This window comes from Oryx dammah, unplaced genomic scaffold (genome assembly GCF_014754425.2).
Source record: "Oryx dammah isolate SB20612 unplaced genomic scaffold, SCBI_Odam_1.1 HiC_scaffold_13, whole genome shotgun sequence".
NCBI classification, from domain to species: Eukaryota; Metazoa; Chordata; class Mammalia; order Artiodactyla; family Bovidae; genus Oryx; species Oryx dammah.
This window is the reverse complement of record NW_024070197.1, coordinates 16,766,089-16,784,895: the sequence shown is the minus strand read 5'-3', so window position 1 is coordinate 16,784,895 and position 18,807 is coordinate 16,766,089. Positions and strand designations below refer to the sequence as shown.

The following is an 18,807-nucleotide window of genomic DNA, read 5'->3' as shown; positions in this document are numbered from 1 at the left end:
ACTTGGGAGCCAGCTCTATGGGGTGGGGGGAAGGAGGGGACACTGGACGCTGTCCCCCACCCATTTAGTTGTGTCCATCGGCAGAAGAGCACCCACTCGGTGGGCACACTCCCACTCGCTGACTTGGCAAGTGCCCCTGTGTAGGATACAAGCTGGCACACCAGGTCACGGCCATTCCGCAGGGGGAGAGGAAACGACCTTTAAGTGTTTTGGAGGCCACGGCTTGTCCTGCTTTGACAACCTGCTTCTGTCCTAGGAGGATCACCCTTTGAGCAGCTAACAGGCCTGGCTCTGCAGAAAGACAGTTTAGATGCCAGCCCAGTGGCTTTTGGGTGTGTTAGTAAGGAGAGTACCCCCTTCAGCAGTTGCACTCAGGGCTTTGAGATCATCAGCATGTCACCTGTCGTGGTGACTTGGGCTGAGGTCTGCTGGTACAGCTGCTTCCACAGTCACCTCTAGCATCCCAGAACCTGCTCATGTTCCCACCCTGAGAGGTCACAGCCCTCTCTCCTTTCTTTCATCTAAGTAGGGTTAATAATGGGATAGAGTATTATTTTTTAATTCAAAATGTACTGTCTAATATATTGTTTCTTTTTGGCCATGTGGCTTGCAGAATTAAGACACTTGTGGGGTCTTGGTTTCCTGGCCTGGGACTGAATCTGGGGCCACAGCTGTGAAAGCGCCAAGTCCTAACCACTGGACTGCCGGGGAATTCCCAATAACGGGATATGGCATTTAATAAGTTCCGACTGAAGTCACAAAAAAAAGTCACAAGTTCTCTACCAAATGGTGATGTGGAAATGGTGAACCTAACCCCAGGGCCCCCTGGCCATACCCCTTCACGTAGGAATCACCCCCTGCCAGCTGAGAGCCCCTGCCCACTGTCCCTCAACCCACTGCAAACAGTAGCTGTTATTAGTTCACTCTCCATGGATGGCTTCTGGGAGGTGGCCTCAAAGCTGACAATTAAAGGGAGCCTTTCATTTAAACCTCACTGGCTGGGGACCTCATCTCTGAGCCCTGGGTCTAGGGGTTTTCTCAGTGTCGACCGGGAGCAGACAGGGAGGGGCAGAAGGTCCATTGTAGAAGAGGACTCTCCCTGCCCAGCAGGCCCAGCCTGAGAGTCCCGGGCTTGTTCTCCAGGTCAGGCAGGAAGAGGTGCCCAGCCTCGGCCCAGCCCTGCTTTGGGAATGGTCAGCACTGCTGGGATGTTTGGCAGGGTCATGGCCGTCCGTGGGAAAGTGGGCTGCCTCATCCTCTTGCTTCGCTTGTCCTTGGATCTCTCCCAGTGCCTTTGAGAGAAGATGAGAGAACCTGGTGGCTCCCGAACCTGGAGAAGTCGTGTCTTCTCATCCCCGTTCCCCAGCAGGTGACTGTGACTCAGTCCTTTTGTCCTGTGTCAGACCCTGCCTTTAGTCAAACCCTTACCTTCTTGCTTTCCCTAACAACAATTTCCCTCATGGCCATCCCTGAATTCAGTACAGTTCTCATACTGTTGTTCAGGTCCATAACTTAGGAACCATCTCTTTTTTTTAAGAATTTATTTATTATTTTTAGCTGTGCTGGGTCTTCATTGCTGCGTGCGGGCTTTCTCTAGTTGCGGCTAGTGGGGGTTCTCTCTCGTTGTGGTGCACAGGCTTCTCACTGTGGTGGTTTCTCACGGGGCACAGGCTCTAGGGCTGACGGGCTTCAGGAGCTGCAGCCTGTGGGCTCTAGGGCACTGGCTCAGTAGTTCAGTGTACACGCTTAGGTGCCCCATGGCATGTGGGATCTACCCGTACTAGGAATGGAACCGGTGTCCCCTGCATTGCAAGGCAGATTCTTACCCACTGGACTGCCTGGGAAGCCCTAGGAGCCATCTTGAGTCTGGATTTTTTTTTTCTTTTTCACCTCTGCCTCCCACCCCCAACAAATTCATGACTCTAAAGTCGTAGAGGCTCCACTTTCTCCTTTCCTCCACAGTGCTCTCCTCCTCTACCCTCCATCTTCCTGTCCAGCTTCATCAGGACCGCTGCAGCAGCCTCCTCATGGGCTCCCTGAGCACACTCCACCTTCTACAGTCTATTCCCCTGATGCACCTGGAGGACCCAGTAGACAGTTAAATCAGACCCCAGCCCTGCTTACTGTCTTCCTTAACTTCCCATTGTATTTAGAATAAAATTCACTATATGGCCCCATTGCACTTAAAATCAAAACTTTTCAGGCAAATAATAATAATAATCAAATCATTATATGTCAATTATATATCAATAAAAAAGACTCAAATTCCTCACCATGGTTTTAAGTCTATTCATTCATCTGGGGTTTATTAAGCTTCTACCTTAGATGTGAGTTCAATCCCTGGGTCAGGAAGTTCCCCTGGAGAAGGAAATGGCAACCCACTCTAGTATTCTTGCCTGGGAAATCCTATGGACAGAGGGTCACAAGAGTCTGACCCGACTTAGCAACTAAACAACAAACAATCTTGTGCCAGACACTGTTTCAGAGACTAGGAATATGACCAAACAAAGATTCCTACCATCGTGGGCTGACATTCTTGAGAAAGAAACTAAATAAAGCAGTCATATTAGTATATTAGTGGTGATCAGTATTCTGGGAAAAATAAAGCTGGGAAGGTGTGGATGCTATTTATAAAAAAGTGGTCAGGGGAGGTCTCACTGAGGAGGTGATATTTCCTCTAATCTTCAGGAGAGGAGTCTATGAGCCTTGGGGATCCAGTATCTAGGGAGAGTGTTCCAGGCAGTGGTAACAAGGTATCACTATGTTCAAAGGCCTTGAGACTGGAGCTACCTAGTATGCTGGAGGAACAGTTAGGAGGCCTAATGGCAGAAAGGGAAGAGGAACTAAAAAGCCTCATGATGAAGGTGAAAGAGGAGAGTGAAAAAGCTGGCTTAAAACAACATTCAAAAATTAAGGTCATGGCCTCTGGTCCCATCACTTCATGGCAAATAGATGGGGGGAAAGTGTAAACAGTGGCAGGTTTTATTTTCTTGGGCTCCCATATCACCGTGGACAGTGACTGCAGCCATGAAGTTAAAAGACCCTTGCTCCTTGGAAAGAAAGCTATGACAAACCTAGGCAGAGTATTAAAAAGCAGAGGCATCACTTTGCCGACAAAGGTCTATGTAGTCAAAGCTGTGGTTTTTCCAGTAGTCATGTGTGGATATGAGAGTTGACCATAAAGAAGGCCGAGCGCTGAAGAATTGATGCTTTTAAACTGTGGTGCTGGAGAAGACTCTCACTGAGAGTTCCTTTGACAGCAAGGAGATCAAATCAGTCAATCCTCAAGGAAATCAATCCCGAATATTCATTGGAAGGACTGATGCTGAAGTTCTTAAAGCTCCAATACTTTGGCCACCTGATGAGGAGAGTCGACTCGTTGAAAAAGACCCAGATGCTGGGAAAGATTGAGGGCAGAAGGAGAAGGGAGTGACAGAGGATGAGATGGTTGGATGGTATCACTGACTCAATGGAGATGAGTATGAGCAAACTCCGAGAGATAGTGAAGGACAGGGAATCCTGGTGTGCCACAGTCCATAGGGTTGCAAAGAGTTGGGCACAACTGTGGTGAAAGTTCAGAAAGGAGGGGAGAGTGGGAGGTGAGCTGGGAGAGACACGAGGACCAGCATGATCAGGATGTGGAAGATAGACCTTGTGGGTTTGACTGAAACCCCAGGAGTCTCAGTGGTTTCAAAAGCTGGGCCAGAAAACAAACAAACAAACTGGGCTGGGCCAGCTTGGAACAAGGAACGCCCCAGCAGCCTTTCCTCCTTTCCTTGACTTTGACGTGTGGCACCAGGGAAAGGTTCTGAGCAAGCGAGAGAGGGATTTGACCTGATTCAGGTGTTTGCAGGCTCCTTCTGGTTTCTTGTGAGAAAGAGTTGGGTGGTGAGTGGAGGAACAGAGAGACGGTGAGGCTGTGGCAGAGGTCCAAGTGAAGACAGGCGAGGGTGGACAGGACCAGGTGTGGCCATAGGGGAGGGAGAAGTGAGTGGATCGCATACGTACTTTGGAGATGGAACTGACAGAATTTCCTGAAGAACTGGATGTAGGGTTTGAGGAGAAAGAGGACACAGGGTGAATGCAAGCTCTGTTGCCTGCAAGCTGGGAGGATGGAGGCGCCATTCACTGGGACAGGGATGATCATGGGGTGACCAGGTTTGAGAGGAAGATCAGGGGCTCAGCTTTGGATATTTACACTCGAGACACCTCTTAATGTGACAGTATCATTTATCTGTATTTATTTGTTTATTTATTGCTGCGCCCCACCCCCCGCATTACCTACTTGAGAACTGATCACCCTTATGCTCAGAACCGTATCGTCAGCACCTGAGAACAGTGCCTGGCACACAGTAGGTGCTCAATAAGTGTCTATTGAATGAATGAATGAAGATAGATAAGTCCACAAAACCTTCTATTGATAACTCTCGAGTCAGCCAGTATCTATTCCAGTCTAACTCCCATGTCCATTTCGTGAATCCCGTCGGTGTTTGTTCAAATGTCCTCCTCCGCAAAGCCTATCCTGACTACTCTATTTACATTTCAGCTTGATTTTTCTCCGTAACGCGAATCCCCTTGGAATATATTAACATATATTTTATGTACTGAAAATTGTTTGTTGTCTCCGTTCACTAGAAGCTTCCGCGAGGGCAGGGAGTTTTATCTATTTCGTTTAAGTGGCAACGCACACAGCAGGCGCTTAATAAATATTTGTTGAATTTTCCTTGCTGAATGGGCTCCGTGCCACGCCTGAGCGGGTTTTCTTAGTCGGACGGCGAGACCCGCCTTACCAATCGTCCGCGATCTGGCCCCGCCCACCCGCAGAGGCTGGGCGCGCTCCCGCGGGGCAGGGGGCGCGGCTCGTCCACGAGCTGAAGGGCGGCGGGGAAGCGCGCTCTGCGCAGGCTCCGAACGCCCCGAGGCGGAGTCTCAGGGTCTTTTGGGTTAGGAGGCGCGCGCGCGGGAGGGCGGCGGCGGCGGCGGCGGCGCGGTGCGCAGGCGCGGCGGGCAGTGCGCAGGCGCCGGCGGAGGGCGGGCTTGTGGCGGCTGAAGCGGCGGCGGCGGCGGCGGCGGCGGCGGCGGCTCGGGCAGAGGGGCGGGAGCAGAGGCTGGAGCGGACGGGCTCGGGAGAGGCGGCGGAATGGTGGACTACCACGCGGCGAACCAGTCGTACCAGTACGGCCCCAGCAGTGGGAGCAATGGCGCTGGCGGCGGGGGCAGCATGGGAGACTACATGGCCCAGGAGGACGACTGGGACCGGGACCTGCTGTTGGACCCGGCCTGGGAGAAGCAGCAGCGCAAGGTGCGTGGCCCTCGGGCCCGACGGGCTGGAGGGGGGGTTCCGAGGGAGGCTAGGGGCCGGGAAGGGGCTCGGAGACCCTGAGACGGGATCAGAGGGTCTGTGCTGAGAACTGGGCGTCCTGAGAAGGCATCGGCGGGTCTGGGAAGGGGTTTGGGGTCCTGGAAAGGAGTTGCAGAACTTGAGCGGGGAATTGGGAGTCTGAAAAAATAATTGGCGGCTGAGTAGGGGATATGGAAATCTAAGACTAGGAATCAGAGAGCCCGAGGAAGGAATTGGAGCGTCTGGCCTGGGAATGAGGGGAAATCGGCGGGATGATTGGAGAAGACTCAAGAACGGAATTGGGTTTGAGGCGGGATGGAAGGGTCAGGATGGACTGGAGATGGTCAGAGGGAAAAGGGGGAGGCTGGGATGTGTGGGTCAGGATAGAATTCGGCATCGGGGGAGTCCGAAGAGGAGCTGGAGTATGGAGGGCGTAATTTGGATTACAGAATCCTCTGAAGAGGGTTGGAATTATGGGAGCCCCAGGGATGAAGCCCCTTTCATTCTAAAGGGGATGAAGATTCTGGAAGTGGGTGTGAAGGGACCCAGGGCTTGGTGGGTGAGGATGGGGAGGCTGCTAAGGAGGTCTGGACTCTGGCTCTGGTGGGAGAAGTCTGGAAGCTGTGAATAAGAGGTTTTGAAGGAGCGAGATATTATCAGGGGTGCCCTGTCCTACAGGGAAGAGGAGCAGATTGGGAGATAGAAGAGTTATTGGTGACGCCAAGGCCTCCTTGATGAGAGGCCAAAGAGGGATAGAGAGAATTTGGAGTATTCTGCGGAGGGGTTCTGAAGAATCGATGGAACGTAGACAAAGCTCAGCAAAGGGTTGGCGTTGCCGGAGGCAAAGGTAGCCTGAACGAGGTGAGAAAGGCGGGAGAGAATGGTCGGAATGGCGGATGGTGGGAGGGAGGTGTGTGGAGTAATGAAAGTCTCATTAGAAAAGGGAGTGTGTGATGGATAGACCTAGAGAGGAATTTGGGGGTGAGGGCTTCTGGAGGTGTCGTCCCAGGACTGGAGAGTGTGTTTATGTGTTGTGAAGGGAGAACAAGTTGTTTGGGGAGGAGGGGCTGAGAGTGTCCAGAAGAATTATCTTTTGGGGGTGGTGATGAAGAGCTCGTGCTATAGAGCAGGGTCTGTTTTCAGGTGGCACGTTGGGGTGTGGACGCAATTTGGGGGGAGTCACAGTGGGGAAAGGGAGATAAAAAGGAGTGGGGGGTGCAGAGAGGGTGGGGTGTGTGTCTGTGTATAGGTGTGTGTGTGCACATAATCCAAGGTGGTAGAGAGCAGGGAGCTCCAAGCTGCTAGAAGAGAGGGTTTAGCGTGCGCAGGAAGAGCTAAAGAAAGGAAGGTGTTGAGGTGGGTGTGTGTCTTGGGAGGGGGCTGTTTCAAAGTGTGTGAAGAGGGTGGGAGGTACTTAACTTAATTAGAGGCACGTTGCAGGTTCTTCAGACCTGAATTTTCTTCCTGGATTCATTACCAGTTCTGTGGCCTTGGGCAAGACCCTTGATCTCACTGTGGTCCTGTCATCTGTGGAATGAGGAGGGGTCGAGGGAGTCCCTTCTGTGATTCTAGGAGGGTGGATGTGTATGGTGTTGGGAGAGTAGCAAGGGGTTTGAGTGTGGCTGGAAGCCTCTTGAGGGTGTGAGCTGTTGCTTTGGGGCTTCCGTGCAGGCAGCCCAGGCTGGCGGGGAAAGGGTGAAAGGAACAGCTGTGCCAGGCAGCCTGGGGTGGGGCCTGGCTTAACCTTGGGGTAAATTACCAACCTCTGCTTGAATTTCCTCATCGGTAGTTGGCGGGGGTTGGGGGGTGGTGGCGGCTCCGTGGTGATGTCCTTATCTGTTGCCCCACCTACCTCCGGGTGGGCGGGTTGAGATAATCTGACATAAAAATTCTTTTTGAGGGGAGAGACCTAGCCTCCGGTCTCAACAATAATTTACTGCTGGAGGCAATGCCGGGTTGAAAAAGGTTAAGAGTTGCTCAGAGACCTGGGAAGCTGGGAAGGGAACAAGGCGGAGTCCGTGGGCTCGTGGTTTTTTTTTTTTTTTTTTTGAGAAAACCTGGGCTCCTTGTCCAGCTCCTGGTTCTGGGGGAGAATGAGCTTTGGAGTCTCTTGACTCGGGTGGTGGGGAGTGGGGGCCTTCCCTCCCCTCCCCTGCTGACTCCTCCCCTCCGACTGTGACCCCCTCTGCTCGCTTCCACTCCCTTCTGGAGTCAGGGTATGTGCTCCACCGTGGTTAGTCTCCCTTGCCCGCTGGGTGAGGCCAGGGCACCCTTCAGGCTGGAGCAGGAACCAGGACTCACCGGCATCCCTAGGCCTGGCTGCGGTTGTGTCATCACCCCCACCCCCCACCATCCTATCCTCAGGGACCAGGCACGGTGGAAGGAAAGGGTGGCTCACAGCCCCTCTCAGACCAGCTGTTTTAGATTCTCAAGACGGGCCAGATCCTGGCGTGTCCGACTTGATACAACTGTAGCAAATATTTACCCGCAACTGTACTTTGGGGGGAATATCATTTCATGGCTGTGTGCCTACCTATTTTGGGGCAGGCATCTTCTCTGAAATGGGAGGAGTAATGGAAAGGAATATATAGACGAGTCTGCAGTTTTCTTCCTTCTAAGAGGACCCCCACCCCTCCCCAGACTGGGTTTTCCTGCCTGGCAGTGCCACTTTGGCAAGTGACAGATTGCCCTTCTTGCCCCTCTAAGGCTGAGCCACGGACCACAGAGAGGGTGGCGGTCCTGTGAGTGTGCTGTGTGTACTCTCACGCTCTAAAAAGCTGTGTCCAGGACAGCTGTAGGCCCCTTATAGCGTGTGGCAATTGAATTCTAGGAATTAAGCAAAGTTTAGCCCAAGTCAGAGGGTGCCTGTGGTTCCCAGTGGTTCTCATATCTACCTGAAGCCCTTCTGGGGACCCTTGTAACCAAGGCATTACCTGATAAGCAGGTTATGCAACAGTTCTGATCTGGGAAGGCTCAACATGTTTTCTCCAGGGGTGTGGGGGGAAGGACTGTTCTGGTCTTTGAGCAAATTCTTTAGCAATTATAGCTCTGGGCCAGAGCTCCCTCTCCCAGTTTCTGAAAGAGGCTTGAGTAGCCTTGCCACCCTTGCTCTGCTGGACAGGTGAGGGCACTTGATAGCCACTCCCGAAGTTCTCATCGCAGCAAGAGGAACTGCCTCCTTTGCTAAGCTGGCGTGGTCGTTGAAACATCACTGACTGCTCACAGGGCCTCAGTGTTTAGACCCTGACCTTTGGCTTGGGCTCTATTGGATTTGAGTTAATTATTTGAACGTTCTGATGGTGTCTTGTTTTCGTCCAAGTAGGGTTGTTTTTCTTTCTTTTTTTTTCCTTTTAGGCTGATGATAGAGACCTCAAAGTAGCCATCTGTTATTTTGTTCCATTACTCTTAATTGCTTGCCTCTTAGGAACTGGCTGAGACTAGCAGATCCTTAGCAGTTTTTAAAAATGGAATAAGTTACTTACTGAAAACCAAAACCAAAAAAAAAAAAAACAAAACCCAGACCCAGTTGTCATCTAGAATTAAAGACTGTACCTATGTGAAGTGGAGAAGGAAATGGCAATCCACTCCAGTATTCTTGCCTGGAAAATTCCATGGACAGAGGAGCTTGGCAGGCTACAGTCCGTGGGGTCGCAAAGAGTCGGACACGACTGAACGACTAAAACACACACACACACACCCCTATGTGAGAAAGGGGGCAGGTATTCTTTTTGCCTGCCTGGGAGAGGGGTAGGGAAAGGTACTCAGCTGGTAGTTTCTGTCCTCGGTTACTCCCCCCTGCCCCAAGTTTTAAGAACAGGGCTTTTCTCAGAAATAGAGACACAGACAAAGGAAACTAATGTGTGGATACCAAGGGGGTAAGAGGTGGGAGGAGTTGGGGGATTGGGATTGACACATATGCTATTGGTACGATGTAGAACATAGATAACTAATGGGAACTTGCTGCTCAGCACAGGGAACTCTGCTTCACGCACTGTGGTGACCTTAATGGGAAGGAAGTCCAAAAGGGAGTCGCTTTACAAAATGATTCATTTTTCTGTACATTAGAAACTGACACAACATTGTAAAGCAGCCGTACTCCAGTGAAAATTAAAGAAAAGAGCAAGAAACAGGGCTCTCCTGCTGCCTGCTTAAGAGGTGAGGTGAGGGAGGCTGGCCGGAGTGCAGTGCCCCTCGTAGCCACTCACACCCATTCAGCTGAGGGTTGCGATCCAGTTGGTGCCATGGAGTGGTGCCTACTGCATCGTCTAATTCGTTTCATTCTCTGTGCTCGAGGGTCTGGGCAGGATTGCCCTCTGCCTTTTGAAACACCGTCCCTGAGACCAGCAAGGAGGCTCCTTTGGCAGTGGGGAGCTGACTCACAGTGCAGTTGGAACTGGTGCTAAATAGTTCCATTTAATGGCAGCTGACGGCCTGGCCTCGAGCAGGCTGCCTCATGGGAAAAGTTTGGTGAGAAGTATTGGAGGAAAACAACCCTGGAAATGAGCATGGGGTTTTAACGTCCAGGTGCGGCTGGTGCTATCTAATTCCTGAGATGCAGTCCGGGAGGTCAGTGAAAATGTAGGTTTGCACCCCAAAAGGGCTTCCTCGGTGGCACCATTGGTAAAGAATCCGCCTGCCAGTGCAGGAGATGCAAGGGACGCGGGTTTGATCGCTGGGTCCGGAAGATGTTCTGGAGTAGGAAGTGGCAACCCACTTCAGTTCTCTTGCCTAGAAAATTCCATGGACAGGGGAGTCTGGCTGGCTGTAGTCCATGGGGTCGCAGAGTCAGACACAACTGAGTGCACCAGACAACCTCAACAACAGCAGCCACACAAAGTGTCCTCTGAATCGGATGTCAGAGGAGCAGGGACAAGGCTGGATTCCAGGCTCAGGTCTCTGGGGTGGGGAGTTCTGCCATTTAAACATATACTCCAGTCACGGCTGAGTTTGGCCAGACAGCCCCCCTTTTACAGAGTTAAGTGAGTGAGTAGTACAAGTTAGCTGGCAGCTCTGGTCTAGCAGATGACAGCAAAGCGAATGAAGCCAAAAAGGCATCGATTTGGGAAGACTCAAGGAATTTCTGAGATGATGAGATGAACACTTCTGGCTTTTGACATATTGATTTATAATGTGCCGGGAATTGTACAAGCCTTTGACCAGACTTAGGGTTTTTTTTTTTTTTTTTTAAAGGATTCCCTTTTATTTTGTAGGGGAGAAGGAGAGGGAAAGGGCAAAGATAATTAAGGAACAGCTGTTTGCTGTCCTTGTCACTTGCTCATTCAAGTTTTCTGAATGGCTGAATTAATCAGCATGTTTATCTCTTCTCTGGCATTCGGAATGTTCTAGATCAATGGTTTCCCCAGCTTTATCCTTATTTTCTTCACTTAGTGATGTCCCTGGTTTCATCTGTCTGGTCACTTCCCTTCCGTCGCTTTTATTTTATGTATTGTACAGAATAGCAAAAGCACTCGCGTTACTTTAAGCCTTCCTCCCTGCCCCCCACCCCTTCTTTTTTCATGGAAATAGGTGAGTGATAGCAAGTTGGTTATTCAGTGGCAGTGGTAACTGAAACACTGACCTACTAAAAGGTGGGCGGAAGCTTCCACTTGAATTGATACAAATCCTGTCATCCAGGGAGGTTTGAAAGACCTCTTTATGTCCCTGGTAGTTTGAGAACTCCAGATCAGTCTCCTTCAGGATGAAGTTCAACTTCCAAACATCAAAGCCTCAAGCGCAATTATAAGGAAACTTAGTTTTACAGTGTTGCCCGTCTAGACTCCAGAATTTGTTATAAAGTGTCTGCAAGTGGCACAAGTAACACTTGCTTTTCTTCAGGAAGGTTTATGAGTTACATTTTAGTTAGTAACCCAGGTATCAGGAAGTATAAGGTTCAGTGAGTCAAGCGAAAACAGAAATCATTTAAAAAGTCCAGCCTCTGTATAAAGAGTGATCTTATTGGGAGGAAAAATTAACTGACTGGTTGGGAGGAGAAGGATCTGCCTCCAGCAGAAAAGGGAGAACTCTGCATACATTTAAGCGGCAAACATGTCCTTGTATCAGAAGTTTTGTCCAAGTAGCAGTCTCTCTGGGCTTATAAAAACCCGAGACATTTGTCTTGGTGTTGTGCCTTTTCCCGTTGTGTTGTTCTTTCATGTTCTTCCCCTCCCCTTTCCCTCGTAAACAACAGATGCATTAACTTGGAATGTCCGTGGAAAGTCTTTGAAAGCCGGTTGGTGTAACTTGGTTGCCATCTCTTTAGTCTGAGCAGCAGTTACTCCAGAAGAGGCCAGTGGCCTTTTTTCCCTTAGATGTAATTTACTGAAGTAGCCTCTAAAAGCAAGTGAATTGAGCTTTAACTTGGGATTTGCTATTTGCCACCTGTTTCTGCACTGGCTCCTGCCTTCTGGGATGGGATGAGCCCCAGCTTCCCCGAGAGTGAGGACCATCCTGTGCTTCCAAGAAGGCACAGTGGTTCTCCAGCCAGAGCAGCCCTCCTCATCCCTACATCATGCTTGGCTCCGTACTTCCTAAACTACAGTCATTTGTGATTTTTTCCATAGCCCGCTTTTGCTTTTATATACTTAATAATATTCTTCTAAGTCAGTTTTGCCTTTTTAAACTTAAGTTTTAAAGGGGAAATTTATGTGAGTATTGCCAGTGGAAACGCCAGCTTCCCTGGCCATAAATAGAAGGAAACTGCAAAAATAAAACAGGCTGGAAAGAAAACAGTGATGTGAAGTTCTAGCCTGCTGCGCAGGGTCTAGGCCTGAGGCGTGCTACCTTTGTCAGGAGGAGATTGGCAAGTGTCCGGGAGGTGTTAGAGACCCAGAGAACCAACCAAGCAGAGACTTTCTCTTTGATGTGTTCAGAAGGTAGACAAGAGAATCAAAGGGAGTAACCTTCTCGAAGTCATTCAAGTTTCAGTGGAGAGCGTGGAAAACTCTTAAAATCTCCCATGGTGTGCTTGCCATGCTTGGAAAAAACGTTATCTCACTTGACCCTGGAAACATTCCGAGAGTGGCAGGGCAGAGTGACTCACCCAGGAACATGCCACCCATCCTGCCTGCCCGGCCTCCCACCGTACTACCCAAGAACACATCTCTCAGGACTGAGTGGCACTGGGTTTTTCTCTGCATTCAAATGTTACGGTTTCTTATTTTGTTTTGTTTTGTTTTTAAGAGATCGGGGCCACATTCTAAATAAAAGAATTGTGGGTTTATCCCTTGTTCCTCACATTGCTTTTTCTTTTTTGAATTTTATTTATTTATTTTTGGCTGCGCTGGGCCCTTGTTGCTGCGTGGACTCTTCTCTAGTTGCGGAAGCAAGGGCCACTCTCTAGCTGTGGCACGCAGGCTTCTTGTCGCAGCGGCTTCTCTTGTTGCGGAGCACGGGCTCTCGGGTGCACGGGCTTCAGTGGTTGCAGCTCCCGGGCTCTAGAACACAAGTTCAGTAGTTGGGGCGCACGCATAGGCTTAGTTACTCCGTGTCACGTTGGATCTTCCTGGACCAGGGATCGAACCCGTGTCTCCTGCATCGGCAGGCAGATTCTTTACCATGGAGCCACCAGGGAAGCCCTGCTTTCTCTTTTTAAGGCTCCAGCTTCCTTACACAAATACACTTGAAGTTTTTGGCTGCTCTTTTAAGTGTGAACAACCCTGCTGCCCCATCTGCGTATTTGCATCCTCAATTCAGAAAAGAAAGCAGTGCCCTCCTGCCGTGTTAAGAAAGGCTGATTTCAATATTCTGCTTCCAGCTAAGAGAGCAGAACAGATTCTCTGTCTCCGAGTGGAACTCTGGACAGGGGCAGAAGTAGCTGTAAGTGGCAGATTCTGCTCCACAGAACACAAGTGAAGTCATCTCGGGAAATATCGTCGATGGTGTTGAAACGATTGAATGGGATGCTGGAACACCAGCAATACAATAGCATTTGTGTCTTCAGCTTTGGGCAGGAATAAAGAAGACATTGTGGTTTGTTTTATGCTTTTTAAAGTCGTCCCCCCCACCCCCCCGCAAAAGGTGTGGGGCTGAGTGATGTCTGTTACTGGCTTTCTAGTGGGTTTTTCTTTTCATCTTTTCCCCCCTCCCTGAGGGCTGGTGAGAGTGGGTGGAAGCCGCAGTCTAGGTGGATGGGAGGCAGTGCGGAAGGCAGGCCATATGCCTTCCTTCTCGTTCCCCATGTGTGACAGGAATGCATTTGGTCTTTTAACCTCCAAAGAGCCCAAGATGAAGGGTTTCCCCATCTTACCTCCTGACCGGTAAAGTCTCTGATTCCAGCTCCAAGAATGTCTTAATTAACAGCCATCCAGGCTGGGGGCATGGCAGGAAGTCAAATAAATGTATTTCTTCTCCCCTCCCCACCTTCTTTTTTTTTTTTTTAAATACACATTTAATACACCGAAATACACGTTTCAGTGGCAGAGAAGGCCAGTTCGAGGTTAGGGGAAACACCACAGGAGGAAGCTTGAAAGTGAGCAACCAGAGCCACCCTGGTCTGTGGGTCTCCAGCTAGTGTTATTGAAAAAACAGTCCTCCCTCTACCAAGCACCACGGGCAGTGCTGGAAGCCGGCGCTTCAGTCGGCGTCACCGGCCTTGGCATGCGCCCGCGGGTATGGTGTGCACCATCGGCATGGTATGCCAGTGTGCAGCCATCAACACGCCGGTGCGCTTTGATCAGTCTCGGTCAAGGTGTGTGAAAGGTCTTTAGTTGATAACGTCGTGGAAACCAAGCTGCTCAGCATTTCAGAGATGTGCCTGTGTACTGGCGGCAGCGCCGGCTCGGGTAGAAGCACGGTGCTGCCAGCCGGTCCCCAGGAAAGTGTCCACAGAGGCGGTGGCCATGCTGGGCCCGGGGACCTCTGTTCTCTGGTGCACGGGGTCAGGCCAGTCTGTTTCATCAGTGAGGAGTGTGTGTATCTGTAAGAGAGAGAGGAGAAGATGAGTACACGTGAAAGCCGCTGTGGGCTTTGTGGCTGAGGCCAGTGCTTTTTCTCTAGGCATTTAGAGTTGGAATCTCAGCTATGTGACTTCTTAACAGCAGGGCAAAATGTGCCTGCATCTTTTGCCTGCTTTCGCAAACACTGACAAATTTAAAAAGAACTCTAAAGTTTCCAGCAAATCCCAAGCACAGTTCATCCCATGATAACATTTTTTTTTTTTAAACAAGCCACATCCTTCCTCCTCCAACTCTGCCAGTAAATAAACCTTTTTCTCCCCCATTACTCCCACCTCCTTCCCCTGCTCTCTTTTCTTTAAGGAAATGAGTATCTTTACATTAAACCTTTGTGTCTGATGGAAATATTAAATGCCTCTTGGGCTGTTGCTGGCATGGATTATGTGGGGAAGAGTCAGATTTTTAAAGAAGTTTTACAGGCTGGTATGATCTTCCAGTTCTGGCCTATGAAGTATAAACTCCATTTCAAAATTCAAAATGTCTGGAAGCAGCCAGCTTGCCAGGCTAGTTCAAGGGCAGTCTGATGAATCAACCCTTCTTACAGGCTGTCTGCTAACCAGCCCTGGAAGGTATCCAGCCGGTAAACATCACCAGGATCGTCAGGCAGTTTTTCCTGTGTGTGGTTGGGGGCGGGAGGAGGAGGAGGGATCACTGGAGCTGCTCGGCCAAGTCTGTAGGATGTGACTTTCTGTAAAACAGAAAGGTCTAGAAAGGTCTGTATCAAGATGTGTTTTTCCAAGATGTTAGGCCTGTAGTCACCCAGCACCGAGTGTATTGGTGGAGTGAGAGGAAATACCTAGACCAGTTGGGACCGGGGGAGCCTTTTTAACCATTTTGGGAAGCAAGTTTTCCCTTTCCTTTTGTCACTTTCACTGACTCAGTGACTCAGGGACAACCCATGGAAGAGAATTCAGTCCGCTGAGAGCAGTGAACCATTTCGAGCATGGTTGATTGATGGATCATGGCCCAGAGCCGTGGAAGGTCAGGGAGTGGCACTGGGCGCCTACCCGCCATACGGAAACACCCCAGAGATTCAAAGGGAACCAGCTTTGACCATAAAAATACAAGACTCGTGACTCACAGCGCATTGAGTTCTCTTCGCAGCTACCTTAGACTTGAGAAAGTTCTGGGCCTCTTTATAAACAGCCACAGAGCTGGCCTTGCCAAATACGGCCTGCTCCAGGGCCACCGGGTCAGCCTAGGAGACAACTTTCTTGCCTAAAAATAAGTCTATGTTCCTACCGAACATTCCAAGCATAGTTTAAACATGAGACTTGTGAGTCGCAGTTCAGGCCTCGTGGGTTCAGTTACGTCAGAGCGTGGGCAGTTGAGGGTCTTTGGGGAGCTTGGTTCCCCACTTTGGGATTGGCCCTTGGCCACCAAGGAAATCAGATGACCAAATGAGAACCACCTCCCAACTCATTTTTTTATGTTCCTGATCCGCTCACAGGCTGGTGGGGAGACAGCAAGCACGTAAATAAAACAAGGTAATTTCAGATGGGATTATGCCCTATGAATTTAATAATAATAATAATAATAGCAGCTAGCTAGGACTTGGCTTGGCACTATTCTAAGAGCTTTATGTGGACTGACTCATGTAATCCCGTGAGGCAGGTATCGTCACCTCTACAGGACAAGTGTGGAAATGAATCCTTTGAAGTTGAAGCCACTTGCCCAAGTGACAGTGCTAGGATTTGAACCTAGAGGGTCTGACTTTCAAGCCATGTTTACACTATACTACAGTCTAATGATTGGGAATGGCCTGGGGAGAAGTCGGTCAGGGGAGGAGGGCAATGCTGGTGCTTTGGGCCAAGAGGAAGATCTCTGAAGACTTGACAGTTTAGCTATTCCCTAAGGGATGAGATGGGGTCGCAAAGAGTCGGACACGACTGAGCAACTGAACTGAAGGGATCAGAAGGGTGGCTCAGTGGTCAAGAATCTGCCTGCCAGTGCAAGAGACGCAGAAGACGTGGGTTCAGTCCCTGGGTCGGGAAGACCCCCTGGAGAAGGAAATCGCAACCCACTCCAGTATTCTTGCCCGGAGATTCCCATGGACAGAGGAGCCTGGCGGGCTACAGTCCATGGAGTCACAAAAGAACTGGACACGACTTAGCAACTGAACAGCAACAGTCACAGGGGATAAGAAAAAGGGAGCCAGGAGAGCACTGGGGGACGGCTGTCCCAAGCAGAGGGAAGGGAAGTATGGCAGCCCTGAGCAACAGAAAGTTCAGGATGGTCAGAGCAAGGCATGTACAATAGAGAAGATGGGCAGAGCCAGCTCTCTTGGAGCTTTGTTGGAAGTGGTGATGAGGCCCAGGGTCTGTAAATGCAGTCCTTCTTAGACCCCTGTAGGCCAGGAACCTCACACTTCCAGAATTCTGGCCCTGCTGACGCTTTCCCCTCAGGCCCCCTAGACAGGCCAAACCAGACCTGACTTCTAAAGTGGGAACCCCTGGACCACAGAGCATTAAACCAAACAAAGGCTTCAATTATCTCTATGATCGCGGCTCCAGTAGACACCTGTGTTTGATTAAAGCATTGGTAACTTCTGAGTCTGGAGTTTTATGGCACTGTGTTCTCATATGGCTTGGTTGTGTCTCTCTCAGAGAGCTTAACTTCTTTCCCCACCATCAAATTCCAGCTCCCTTCTGGCTCGTCAAGAGGCTGCTGGATTCACAAAGTATCTTTGGCAAAAATGTTGTGTCTCCCTCTTTGAAGTGGGAAGCCAGGAAGCCCGATTTTTTTTTTTTTTTAAACTGGCTCTTCTAGGCACCCCCATTTCGCTGTAAACCTGTTTCATTTACTCAGTATTTCACCGTCGGTTCCTGTGGTCAGGTGGGGCTGTAGCTAGGACGCCTCTAGTTCAGAGAGGCGGACTTGCAGGCTGATTCATTCTGAGGCGTCCAGCTTTCGTCCCCCGCTGGAGGCCGGTCCAGGAACACCGTAGCTTTCATTTGGCCCGTGGCTCCCCTGTCAGAAGGCACACCTTGTCAAACTAGTTGTGTTGCTTTGACTCAGCGAGGAAGGATTGCTGACAGCGCTCGGGGCTAGCCATGGACACTCCTGACTCCATACACACGGCACCGGGCAGGAAGCTGAGTTCAGGGATCATGCGGTATCCATCAGGTGAGCTTGGGCTGGAGTTCTCTCTGCCCTGCCCTAGCTGCAGTCCAGCAGCAAAAACCATCCCTTCTGACAGAATTTAAAGGAGCAAGTGAATGTGAAGGTGGCCTGCGATGGCCCGGCCAGCCTGCTGCGTCCACTGGAAAGAAGACGGAGAGGTTTCCATTTTCCTGGCAGCGCACCCGTGTGAACTTGTTAAATCTTTTAAGTAGCCGTATAGGAGGGGAGATAAAGGTGTGTGTTTTTATCCCTATCCCCTTAAATATAAAAATAAAACTTCCCCCTTATAAAATTGATTTGGAGTGGGAAGGAAACCTACGGCAAGTGGAAAACAGGTCCAATTGTATTGAACTCGTACCCCATGTTTGGGAGATGGCTGTAAGTTTCCACGATGGGTGGGTGGCTCCTTATGCGTTTATGTTGAGGTGAACCTGCTCCAAGCTGTCCCCACAGATAGAAGAGGCTTTCTGAGGGAGGAGGCTGTCTCTTTTCACCATGCTGCAGAGACTTGGAAGGACTCTTGAGTGACTTCACTCAGGTAGCAGTGTTGGGGCTGCTGACCGAAGCGGGTCTGCTTTTGATAGCCAACCAGCATCTTGTGTAACATGAGTTGGGGCTTCGAGGGCCCTGGAGTCCAGCACTCAGGTAGAAACATGACCGCCAGGGCCCTCAACAGCCTTCGCTGGGCCCCTGTGCAGAACTGAGCCTTTGGGGGTATGAGAGAAACCGGAGACCCGGCCTGTGCTCTCAAGGAGCTGGCAGGGTAGCTGGGGCGAGAGTGGAGCCACATGAGACCTCAGGAGGACACCAAGCGGCCCACAGACAAGCCCACAGCACTCTAGCCGAGTCCCGGGAGAGGAGAAGGGAGAAAAGGGCAGGTGGGGTCAGTCATGGAAGCCTTCATAAAGGAGGTGAGTGTGGTGGCGGGCAGGTGTCTGGGGGCAGGCATTAGGGGATCGCATCCCGAACGTGCAGTTGAACAGCCCTCCTTAGCTGCCTCTGTGAGCAGTCCCACCAGTCCCTCTGCGAAGTGAGCCGTCTCTTTGGGGAGTTTCCCATTCGAGGCAAGGCACCATGTTCAGTATGTCTCAGCCATCCATGCACTTGAGCCTCTGTATTGCAGGACCCCAGCTTCTGAGTCCCTATCCACTCACAGGTCCTGTGCTTTCAGCGATCTAGGGGGCAGGCCAGACCCTTCTCCCCAGGTGGGCTTCAGCTCTGACTACTCCTTTAAAGGCATGTGCTTTCAGCTTGCTGACAGTCCCCCCGAATAAGCACAGGCTTGAGAAAAGAGCAGAGAACACCCCCTTCTCCTGACCTCTTCTGTCCCATGGTTTCTTCAGGCCTTGCTCCTTGCCTCTGGGTAGGTGATGCTCGGCACTGCCTTCTAGT

At 50.6% G+C, this 18,807-nt stretch overlaps 1 protein-coding gene across 6 annotated transcripts in view; it reads left to right on the top strand.

The window, feature by feature from the left end:
* Positions 1 to 5,032: 5,032 nt before the first annotated feature.
* The window catches only part of ACTN4 (actinin alpha 4), a 73,301-nt gene continuing 59,526 nt past the window's right edge, over positions 5,033 to 18,807 (top strand). For 5 of the 6 annotated variants that reach the window (XM_040252865.1, XM_040252863.1, XM_040252861.1 and 2 more), the window contains exon 1: positions 5,052 to 5,302. In XM_040252865.1, coding sequence (XP_040108799.1) covers positions 5,141 to 5,302 — 162 coding nt within the window. In that variant the 5' untranslated portion in view covers positions 5,052 to 5,140. Of the gene's footprint in view, positions 5,303 to 18,807 lie in introns of all 6 variants that reach the window. The other variant, XM_040252862.1, reaches the window with a different exon arrangement.